Source organism: Mobula hypostoma, chromosome 11 (assembly GCF_963921235.1).
Source record: "Mobula hypostoma chromosome 11, sMobHyp1.1, whole genome shotgun sequence".
Classification (NCBI taxonomy): Eukaryota; Metazoa; Chordata; class Chondrichthyes; order Myliobatiformes; family Myliobatidae; genus Mobula; species Mobula hypostoma.
In genome coordinates this window covers 41559524-41572210 of record NC_086107.1, presented here as the reverse complement: position 1 = coordinate 41572210, position 12687 = coordinate 41559524, and the positions used below count along the sequence as shown (strand labels likewise).

The following is a 12687-nucleotide window of genomic DNA, read 5'->3' as shown; positions in this document are numbered from 1 at the left end:
AACGAGCTGGAGGAAGCCAGTGGTCTGAGACAGTCCTCATTTGGAGATCAGAGGTGGAGAAGGTCAGCAACTATAAATTCCTCAGTGTTATAATTTTGTAAGATCTGACCTAGATCCAGCACATAAGTGCCATTAAGAGGAAAGCATGCCAGCGCCTCTACATTTTAAAGTTTGTGAACATTGAGCACGTCATCTAAAACTTAGACGAGCTTCTATAGATGTGCGGTGAAGAGTACCACACATCTACAGCCTAGTATGGAAGCACCAATGCCTTTGCAAGGAAAAGCCTACAACAGCCCAGTCCATCACAGCTAAAGTCCTCTCTACCATGGAGCACATCTACAAGGAATGCTGTCACAGGAAGCAGCAGCAAACACCCCCACCATCCAGGCCTTACTCTTCTCACTGCCGCCATAAGGAAGGTACTGAAGCCTCAGGACTCAGACTCTGAGGTTCAGGAACAGTTATTACCCCTCAACATTAGGCTTCTTGAACCAGAGGGGATACCTCCACTGACCCCATTGCTGAACAGTTACCACAACCTATGGACTCATTTTCAAGAACTTTTCATCTCCTGTTCAATATTTATTTTTCTTCTTTGTATAGTTTTGCAATTTGTCATCTTTTGCAAATAGGTTGTTTGTCTTGTTGGGTGCAGTATTTCATTGATTCTTTTGTTTCTTTCATTTATTATAAATGCCCTCAAAACGAATCTCAGGTTTGCATATGGTAACATAAATGTACTTAATAAATTTACTTTGAACTTTAAAAAAAAAGTGCTTTAAATTGTGAGAAGATTCCCAACCTTAGATTCCATCTTGCAGAAATGGTTTCTCTCATCTCCTTTGTTCCCAGAATGTTAGAATCACTCAATTTACAGATACAAACCCTTGGCTTGTCTCAATTATGTTCTCAAATCTATGCAGTAAAGCACAGTCAATATACTTTTTAATCACTGCACATCCTTTCGCAGTTCTCTTTAAAAGCCAGAATTCCATTAACCTGTGATTTTTAATGTCCCAAGCCTTCAGGTCCGGAACTACTTAGCAGCTTTACCATTCAAAAGCTTCTTTCTAGCTCTGCCTCATGATTGACTACTGTTATAATTTATTTGAGATGTGCACCATTTTCATTCTCAATGCTATCATTTATGAACCAAACTATTTTGTATTTATTAAGACAGTACTTTTTATCCATTATCCAAAATTCTTTAAAGAGCCAGTGGCTATGCAGACCCCAATTCATGCCATGCCAAAGCCTGTCTGCACATCACCCTTCATCTCCAGCCAGCCAGATTTGCATCTAGCTCACGTAATTCCTCAATCATTAAAGTTATTCATAACTTGACACTTTCACAAATTTAGCTTATTGAACCACATCATAGGAACAATAGGGATACATTGTGCATGTTCAGTCAAGGTTCTCTTTGGCAAGAAAGCTCAGTGCACTGTAATTTATAAACATTTTAAAAGCACAAGGAGTGGATTTGTACTCAGTTGGAGCCTACAGACCAACTTGCTGACAATTTGTAAACATGAATCATTTCCTTACTTCCTACCCTTTAACCTTCCCAGAAACTTAGAGCAAATGATTGCAAGCCACACTGAGAAAGACCATCTTACCAAGTTGTAGAACAATTCTGGCAATTGAACTAGTGTAGGCCATCAAAGAATGATAGCCTTGTTATTATATTTGACTCAAGGAATTCTCACTACCACTACAGCTCCCACCCAAATTCCAGATCACATCTACATACTAAACCTTCTAATTAGACAAAGCAGTATATAACCTAAAAATGTAAATAAGATTTAAGACTTCAGTCTTACATGTATATATACATTTAACAAAATTCACATTTGCAGAAGGAAAAAAATGGAACTGCATTCAGTACACCCTTTGATCTGAATGGTTCTGACAACTAATAAATTGCACATGACTGATTTCTTCCAACTAATCAAATTGGTGGTTGCCAGTTTAAAATGAAACCCATTCTAAGAGCTAGCTATGAAATTTACAGGGAGATTTCACTATGGTGGTCAGGTGAAAATTAGTCTATACAGTTGCAAGTACCTAAAGATTAACTAATAAACTCAAGATCAATGACTGGATAAAAGCCACTATTAATATCATGGATCAGAGGTTAACATATACAGAAATATCTGGAAATTACAACCCCAGCATGGTAGGAGAAATTGCACATCTCTTAAGGGAGAAACCTTTGATGTTAAACAATGCACACCAGTGGAGTGGACATAGAGAGGATAATGAACCATGGGTTTACTTTTACTGAGGTAGATTACAGGCTAAAATGAGACTTTGCCCCCTAAACAGCTAAACTTAGAAATGCCCTAAAATGAGCAAATCTAGTACACACCCAGCACAATTATGGAAAAGAATGGAAATCAAGTTGGTTCAATCGAGAAATGCCTTAGCAATATCACATGAACAAAGACTTCCAAAATCCTGCCTTATTTGATCACTCGTGCAGCAAAACCAGTTAAAGCAACTGAATGGTCGGACTGAAAAATAGCCAACACTTAACGTTTAATTGCAAAATAGCTCAACACAAGCTTAGTCATACATGCGAGGTGCACAAGTATTCAATTGAAGCGAGTCATACATAATTTTAATGTCTTGTGTGAATATTTAAAACAATGATTTAACAAGTCAGTTAATAGCATCCTTTAAGCTCCATAGCAGAGTTAGAGAGCAGTATATAAGCAGTGGGTTTTAAGCAGTAGAGGGGTGGGGGGAGGCAGGAACAAAACAAATCCCCACTCCTTAGAATCAGATTTTAAAATTCCCTACATTTTCCTAGTTTGAAAAGTCAAAACATTCTGAACAGTTTGCATCTGGAGTACAATGCTTAAACCATGGACAAGGCAGAATTAAGTAAGTGGATTTATTGGCTTCAGTGGAACCAGTACCTAGTCAAGGTGTCAGCAAATCCATGCAAAGTGAAGCCACAATGATACAGCTCCTCAGGACTTGTATTCTTTGGGACCAAACTTTGTTTAAAGAGCTTCCATTCACTCCCACATTCAGGCTGTGCTCTGAAGAGAACTACAAAGGATGACATTTTAAAGTTGGCATGATCTTTCCTGTGCAGTTTGAAGACTGAAGAATGCATTACTAAATTCCAATTGGTTTCAGCTTGTTTTTAAACACTGCATTAAAATAATAAAGTAACTTAATTTTGAAATGCATCAGGTACAGGTATATGCAGCTTGGTCCCATGTTACTGGCAAGAAGTTCTTAAAATGACCAAGAGAGGTAGCTGAAGAGACAGGAGGCATTGGTAACAGTCACTAGATTCTGGAATGGTTCTGGAGGGCTAGAAAATTGTGAATGTCACTCCACCCTTTAAAGGAGGGAGGCAAAAGAAAGGGAATTATAGGCTAGCTAGCTGGCTGCAGTGGTTGGGAATATGTTAGAGTCAGTGAATGTTGTTTACCTGGATTTTCCAGAAGGACTTTGATAAGGTGTTACGCGTGAGGCTGCTAAGCAAGAACCCATTGTATTACAGATATGACTAGCATGATAGAAGATTGGTTGACAGGTAGATGCCAAAGAATGGGAATAAAGTGGGTCTTTTCTGGTTGCCTGCCAATGACTACAGAGGTCAGTGCTGGGTCCACTACTTGCATTACATGTAATAAACTGGATGATGGAATTGGTTGTTTTGTGGCCAATCTTGTAGACGATAAAGATAGGTGCAGTGCAGTGTTGAGGAAGCAGGGCATCTGCAGAACTTGGACAGATTGAGAGAATGGGTAAGGAAGTGCCAGATAGAATATAGGGAAGCCTGTGGTGAAGGAAAAAGGTAGATATTTTCTAAACGGGAAGAAAATTTTAAAAAGGTGCAAAGGAACCTGGAAGTCTTTTTGCAGGATTCTCTACGGGTTAACTTGCAGGGTGAGTTACTGATAAGGCAAATACAAATATTGACATTTATTTTGAGGGGAAAAGAACACAATAACAAAGGTGTAATGCTGAAGTTTTATTCGACATTGGTCAGACTGCACTCTGAATATCAAGAGCAATTTTTGGCCCCTTAAAAGATCTGCTGGCATAGGAGAGGGTCCAGTGGAGATTTATGGACGGTTAACTTACGAGGTGCCTGTAGTCACTGGAGTTTAGAATGAAGGGTGGGGCAGGAAGAAGCTCTGATACCTATCCAATAGCAAAAGGGTTAGATACAGTGGATGTGGAGAGGATGTTGCCTATAGTGAGTCCAGAACCAAAGAGCACAGCCTCAGAATAGAGGGACATGCATTTAGAACTGATGGGAGGAATTTCTTTCACCAGGTGTTGAATCTGTGGAATTCATCGCCAGGTCTGCTATGTAGGCCAAGTCATTGAATATATTTAAAACAGATTGATGCCCTGGTTAATCAAGGACCTATCAAAGGTTACAGGGAGAAGTCAGGAGAACGGGCTTGGGAGGGATAATAAATCAGACATGATGGAATGTAGAGCAGACTCAATGGGTTGAATAGCCCAATTCTGCTCTTCTGTCTTCAGGTCTAAACTACACTAATCCCCATGTATTTGAAACAATACTCAACCAGACACAAATCAAAACATCTGGAATCTGGACAGGAATAAAGTGACCAAAAAGTCCCCCCCCCCCCCCCCCGGTAAGCATTGTATTTGTCTTAAACAGAAGTCAGTCCAGGATGCCAACATACAGAAACACACGAGACTGATTAGCTATAAAGTTTGGAACACTAGGGCAACAAGCCTAATCTATGGCCAGTCTTGAAGTTTGAATGCAAAAAAAAGCTGAAATTGATCACTGATGCATTCACATTTGTAAATGTGGGTGGTGTTCTTTATTCTTAGAAATATGATTTAGTAGATCAAGTAGTGTCTGAGAGGAATACAATGAGGCCATTTATCAGGACTAATCAAGGGTCTGGGCACAAAATATTGACTAGACACTACCCTACATGTGGAGTTCCTTCAGCATTTTGTATGCTGCCCTGGATTTCCAGCATCTGCAAAACCACTTGTGTTTATGATTCAGTAGATGAAGTCATTTGAAATGAGAGGTTATCAATTTTAACTTGGGAATCAATGGAATACATTTTTAAACCACCTTAAATACTAACAGTGCCAGCAGTGTCAAGTCCATTATATCCAATTGACCTTCTGTCCAGAAGGAAATTCAATATTGCAGCTGAGAAATGACCAAAGTTTTATGCAGAAGTGTATCAACATTACACCGACTTAAGAAATGGATGCATTCTTGCTCATATGCCCTTTTAAAGAAAACTTGGGCAAATTTGTAAATTGAATGTCATCAGTTTTTCTTATCCCAATTGCATTTTTAAGCAACTAGATCTTTTAATCACCTCCCAGTGAAGAATTCTTGGATTTAGAACAAGCAGTGATTAAGGTTTCCATGTTCGGTGCAATGTAGAGGGAATTTGCAGTGATACTTCACATATTAGCTAACCATCCTGGTTTTCTGATGAAGGTCACACATGTGAGGTGCTGACAGTAGTCTGGGAAAGTAATTATACTTCATTTCATAGATGATACATTATGCAGAGGGAGCAAATATTCGTGATGGATGAGATACCATGCATGCAGGCTGCATTGTCCTGGTCTGTAATGAGCTGTGTTTTGTTGAAGCTGCCGTCATTCAAGTAAATTTATTCCATCTATATCAAGAGTGTGATGGTGGGAATGTTTTGAGTACATAGAGACTCACTTGCATTAGAATACCCAGCCTGGGGTGGTATCACTGATCCATTTGATTTTCTGGACCATGAATAACCCCTGCCTAATATTACTGATGGCAAGGTAACTACACCATTGATTAGCAAATAGTTAGACTCCAGGTGAGATGTTTGACATTTGTGGTGAAAAATGTTACTCACTATTCCTTACAATCATGCCTTAATCTATTCTGCAAACAGCAGGACATTTCATGAGAGGGGCTCAGTTCTGTTTGCATCATATATACACTTTATACCCTCTGCTCAAAGTTAGTGATGAAACAGCAAGTTGGTTATCCCACAGATACTGTCAAGGAAATCTGCAGCAAAGCCCTGCTCAAATTATTAACCACCACCCCCCCCCCACCCCCAGGAGCCCCAGCCACATTGTTTCTACAAAGGGGGGGCCCTTTTACCAAGTGATAGTGTCAAACAATGAGTTACAAGGACAGCCAATCTCAAGTTCAACTCAATGCTGGAGGAACTCAGTCAGGCAGCATCCGTGGAGGGGAAAATCCAAAAGTCAACCTTCTGGGACAAGACCCTTCATCAGGGCACTTCAGGGTTCTTCAGCCAATTTCAGAACAATAGTACAAGTTCACTGATATTCATTTATTCTGGAAACTATTTGAATGTGGATACAATATTAGATTTTTCAGAACAGAAAGATGGTGGATGTAAAAATGGTCTCATCAATTTGAACTGCAAGGCAGGACTGTTATAGATTTGCAGATTGTGATATTGACCCAGATATTTTTTTGGCAGCATGTAAAGTGTTCTTCAGTTTATCAACAACTCCCTAGCCATCATGTTCAATCCAAAGCAAATGAGGTTTTTCCAGTTTTGTCAATCTGTGCGCTATGGAACAATGATTTAGTATATTACCTTGGAAGCAACAAATTAGTACCAAAATTGTAATCTTCAAGGAGTGTTAAGTTCAAATTTTATGCTTTTCTGCAACTATATTTACCTCAAGTAGTCTCTACGGCAGAGAATTAGATTTGCTTTTGTGTAGAGAGTTGATCCAACCTCTCCAAGGCGGCAGTCACAACAGGCACATTTTAGACAGTCTTCATGCCAATATTTGTCCAGTGCCTTTAGCAGATATCGATCCTTGATCTTGCGATTGCAGCCTGCACAGCCCTTCTGTTTTCCTTTTGGTTGCACAGAAAGCATGGGTACACCTGCAAGCCAGAGGAATTTAGTTAGAAGGATTAATGCTCAAAACTTCCTTTCCAAAAGATCTGGACTTGATATACATCAGCCAGATAGCATCCTTCTACTTCTCTACATCCGTTGGGTACAGAAGGACTAGTAAAATTGGATCTGCATCTTACATTTAGGAATTATTGAAAGAATCAAATTTGCAAGGTATTTTATTCTACCAAAATATTGGTATTTTTGTAGTTTATGACCAAATAACAAGTTTTTATAGCTGATTTAAAACTTTTGAATGGTGGTATGGTTTAGAAAACATATCAGGCAAGTTAACCAAAGCCTCCAAGTTAGTCTGGTAGTTCAAATCCCACCTCAGATAAAAAACTTCAACTAAGCCAGAGTTTAAAAGTTAGTCCCATTAATGTGGTCAAACGCCTGCAGACCATTGTTAAAAAGCCACATAGAACAGAACATGAACAGGTCCTAAAGCCCATGTCTGCACTGAAAATGCCATCTAAACAATCCTGTCAGCTGCACAAGATAGGAGTGAAGTGAGGCCATTTGGCCCATTGTGTTTGCTTTGTCATTCCTTCATGGTTGATTGATGATCTCTCAGCCCCATTCTCTTGCCTTCTGCCTGCAACCTTTGATGCCCTGCTGAAATAAGAACCCATCAGCCTCCACTTTAAATATCCCCACTGACTTGAATATCTCCACAGCCATCTGTGGTAATGAATTCCACATTCACTACCTCTGGCTAAGGAAATTCCTCATCTGTTCCAAATAGAATGCCTCCATTCTGAGGCAGTGCCTCCTTCCTAGATTCCCACTTTCCAAAATATCTTCTCATCCACTCTCTAGGCCTTCCTATATTCAATAAGTTTCAATAAGACCACCCCATCCTCATTCTTCTAATCTCCAGCAAGAGACATCAAGTGCTCTTACCTTTTGTGCATCACATTGTGCTCTGGTAATACAGCCATCAGAACCCAATACTGTTTCTAATTCTGAACTCTGTCAAACTGGCTAAGCCTTACACATCAAGTTTATTGTCATTTCAACTGTATACATGTATACAGCTAAATGGAACAACATTCTTCTGGACCAACATGCACACAGTACATATAACAAAGTAGTATTACCACAAATAAATTAGCAAAATGCATTTATGTCACAATCTAAAGAGTAAACAGCGTAACACTACAGGCATTTCATACAAGGTGAGGCCTGGGTTGTGGCAGTGATGTGGGATAAATACAAGATAGATCCAAGTCTCTTTAAATGCCTGTTAAACATTGCTATTATACCACCTCCCAGGCCTCTTCCATGCACCCACTTAAAAAGTCCAAAGTTTCATACTTTTATCAGCTCATCCCTCAGCCTCCAATACAGTCCTGTCTACGACCAAGCCAATATTGAATAATTGTTTTAATAACCACACGATCTTCCAGATCAGCAAACCTGGAGGAATCTTGTTAAATTAATGCTCACCGTCTTACTCAATTGTCATATTAGAACAATCCAAATTTAGACAGGAGACCATGCCCACCCAAAGCCATACTGACTATCCTGAACTAGTCTGTGCTTTTCAAAATGAGAAGTGCCCAGGAAACTTCCGCAATAAATCCCAACCACTGACAACGTTCACCTGCCTATTTACTGGTTTCCCAACTGAACTAAAAGGAAACAAATTGGCTATTCTCCAGTCTTCAGGCACCACAATTATGAATAAGGAAAATACAAAGACCTTTATCAAGATCCCAGCCATCACCTCCCATGCATCGCTCTATTTATGGGATAGATAATCAGGCTCTGGGGACTAATTCATCTTAAATGTTTACAGACATCTAGATATTTGTATCTTTTAGGATAGGAAATCTTCCCTCTAACCAACCTGGCCCATGAACATCCAGACCTCTTGCAGTATTATCCATGGCCATCTTAACTTACCCTAAATGTCTAACAAGGCTGCATCATGTTAAAACACTGGATTTTAATACCTGGCATCAACCTGTGAATTAATTTAGACAAGTCTTTCCTGACCCTGTGAAGCCCGTGTCACAAACATCAGGCCACTTGACTAAATTGAGAGAGCTATCTTGGAAGAACAAGGTAACAGTTATGCCAAGTTTGTTGGATTCTTACACCACTGAGAAGTCAGGCCAGTTCAAGATAACAATACAACAGTTTTCAAATGGAGTATAACTGGGAAGCATTTGAAATCTCATGGCAAGCAGGGCCAGGGGAACCCATCAACCAATTGCAGGCTACCTCCAGGTTACAAACACCTGGATTTGGAAAGGGTACAGAAGAGGTTTACCAAGGTGCTGCCCGGATTAGACAGCATGTGCTATAACAAGAATATGGACAAACATGGGTTGTTTTGAGTGGAGATCTGATAGAGGTTTAAGATACGAGGAGGCATAGAGAAGACCATCTTTTTCTCTGGGGTGAAATGTCTAATACCAGAGGGATTACATTTGAGGGGGTAATTTCAAAGGAGATGCGAGGGGCTTTTTTTTTTTTAAATATAAAAACAAAGTGGTGGGCACCAGAAATGCACTGCCTGGCGTGGTGGCAGAGGCAGATACATTAGACTTCTAAGAGATGTTTAGACAGGCTAATGAATGTAAGGAAAATGCAAGGATATGGATATTGTGTAAGCATAGAGGATTAGTTTAATTAGTCATTTGATTATTAATTTGTTGGGCTTGGCAAAACATTGTGGGACAAAACGCTTGTTCTTTTGCTGTACTGTTCAATGTTCTAACTTATGACATCTTTATATACAAATGAGTTACCATTAAAGTCTGGCATATATACAATTATTCTTACAAACTGCAGAACGAATTTCCCCTCCACTAGTAATTGTTCCTTTAGCCTTGTAGGCTTTTAATGGAATTACAATACAATTGAGATGTTACCACATCGTGAGTTTTGCACATTTTTCAATAGAAAGTAGTCTTATAGATAACTGTAAAAATGGAACTTGTTCAGTACCTGGGGATTACCCAAAATCAGTACTCCACATTGACTGATGAAATGAACACATCCATAACCAGCAACTTGGGTACCACCAGCACTGACCAAATCCTGAGCAACAGCATATATAATCTGACAGGTAGTGATCAAGCCAACATCATTGGACTGACTTGGCCTGGGCACATTCCACCAGCTTCAGATGCTCTTGTCCATGAAAGCATTAATAGGTGACACTATACAGTTCTTGTAAACAAAGTCCACCCAACATACAAGATACTGAAAATCTTGTTCCACACTATAGATGACTGTCCACTGCAGGACATTCCATTTACCACTCCAATCAAACCCGGAGTTAACCCTAATGCAAAGTAAGCCAACATAATGCTAACTTGAGGCTGATTGAGTGCATGGCAAGATAGCATGGTCCGGACAGCCAAGATGAACCGGGTCAGGTCACAGATCTCTCAGTGGGTGAGCATCTGGGGGACAGTGACCACCACTCCCTGGCCTTTAGCATTATCATGGAAAAGGATAGAATCAAAGAGGACAGGAAAATTTTTAATTGGGGAAAGGCAAATTATGAGGCTATAAGGCTAGAACTTGCGGGTGTGAATTGGGATGATGTTTTTGCGGGGAAATGTACTATGGACATGTGATCGATGTTTAGAGATCTCTTGCGGGATGTAAGGGATAATTTGTCCCGGTGAGGAAGATAAAGAATGGTAGGGTGAAGGAACCATGGGTGACAAGTGAGGTGGAAAATCTAGTCAGGAGGAAGGCGGCTGATATTAAGGGAGAGGTGGTGTTGGAGTTGTTAAAATACATTAGGACAGATAAGTCCCCAGGGCCTGACGGAATATTCCCCAGACTGCTCCACGAAGCGAGAAGAGATTGCTGAGCCTCTGACTAGGATCTTTATGTCCTCGTTGTCCACGGGAATGGTACCGGAGGATTGGAGGGAGGCGAATGTTGTTCCCTTGTTCAAAAAAGGTAGTAGGGATAGTCAGGGTAATTATAGACCAGTGAGCCTTACGTCTGTGGTGGGAAAGCTGTTGGAAAAGATTCTTAGAGATAGGATCTATGGGCATTTAGAGAATCATGGTCTGATCAGGGACAGTCAGTAAGGCTTTGTGAAGGGCAGATCGCGTCTAACAAGCCTGATAGAGTTCTTTGAGGAGGTGACCAGGCATATAGATGAGGGTAGTGCAGTGGATGTGATCTATATGGATTTTAGTAAGGCATTTGACAAGGTTCCACACGGTAGGCTTATTCAGAAAGTCAGAAGGCATGGGATCCAGGGAAGTTTGGTCAGGTGGATTCAGAATTGGCTTGCCTGCAGAAGGTAGAGGGTGGTGGTGGTGGAGGGAGTACATTCAGATTAGAGGATTGTGACTAGTGGTGTCCCATAAGGATCTGTTCTGTGACCTCTACTTTTCGTGATTTTTATTAACGACCTGGATGTGGGGGTAGAAGGGTGGGTTGGCAAGTTTGCAGATGACACAAAGGTTGGTGGTGTTGTAGATAGTGTAGAGGATTGTCAAAGATTGCAGAGAGACATTGATAGGATGCAGAAGTGGGCTGAGAAGTGGCAGATGGAGTTCAACCCAGAGAAGTGTGAGGTGGTACACTTTGGAAGGACAAACTCCAAGGCAGAGTACAAAATAAATGGCAGGATACTTGGTAGTGTGGAGGAGCAGAGGGATCTTGGGCTACATGTCCACAGATCCCTGAAAGTTGCCTCACAGGTGGATAGGGTAGTTAAGAAAGCTTATGGGGTGTTAGCTTTCATAAGTCGAGGGATAGAGTTTAAGAGTCGCGATGTAATGATGGAGCTTTATAAAAGCAACATACATCAAAGTTGCTGGTGAACGCAGCAGGCCAAGCAGCATCTATAGGAAGAGGCGCAGTCGACGTTTCAGGCCGAGACCCTTCGTCAGGACTAACTGAAGGAAGAGTGAGTAAGGGATTTGAAAGCTGGAGGGGGAGGGGGAGATGCAAAATGATAGGAGAAGACAGGAGGGGGAGGGATAGAGCCGAGAGCTGGACAGGTGATAGGCAAAAGGGGATACGAGAGGATCATGGGACAGGAGGCCTAGGGAGAAAGACCGGGGGGGGGGGGTGACCCAGAGGATGGGCAAGAGGTATATTCAGAGGGACAGAGGGAGAAAAAGGAGAGTGAGAGAAAGAATGTGTGCATAAAAATGAGTAACAGCTGGGGTACGAGGGGGAGGTGGGGCCCAGCGGAAGTTAGAGAAGTCAATGTTCATGCCATCAGGTTGGAGGCTACCCAGACGGAATATAAGGTGTTGTTCCTCCAACCTGAGTGTGGCTTCATCTTTACAGTAGAGGAGGCCGTGGATAGACATGTCAGAATGGGAATGGGATGTGGAATTAAAATGTGTGGCCACTGGGAGATCCTGCTTTCTCTGGCGGACAGAGCGTAGATGTTCAGCAAAGCGGTCTCCCAGTCTGCATCGGGTCTCACCAATATATAAAAGGCCACATTGGGAGCACCGGACGCAGTATATCACCCCAGTCGACTCACAGGTGAAGTGATGCCTCACCTGGAAGGACTGTTTGGGGCCCTGAATGGTGGTAAGGCAGGAAGTGTAAGGGCATGTGTAGCACTTGTTCCGCTTACACAGATAAGTGCCAGGAGGGAGATCAGTGGGGAGGGATGGGGGGGACGAATGGACAAGGGAGTTGTGTAGGGAGCGATCCCTGCGGAATGCAGAGGGGGGGGGAGGGAAAGATGTGCTTAGTGGTGGGATCCCGTTGGAGGTGGCGGAAGTTACGGAGAATAATATGTTGGACCCGGAGG

The 12687-nt window shown here is 41.4% G+C and overlaps 1 protein-coding gene across 2 annotated transcripts in view; it reads right to left on the bottom strand.

The window, feature by feature from the left end:
- lmo1 (LIM domain only 1) overlaps window positions 1–12687 on the bottom strand; it is a 52892-nt gene that overhangs the window by 5740 nt on the left and 34465 nt on the right. For both annotated transcript variants that reach the window (XM_063063179.1, XM_063063181.1), the window contains exon 3: window positions 6697–6910. In XM_063063179.1, coding sequence (XP_062919249.1) covers window positions 6697–6910 — 214 coding nt within the window. The remainder of the gene's footprint in view (window positions 1–6696; window positions 6911–12687) is intronic.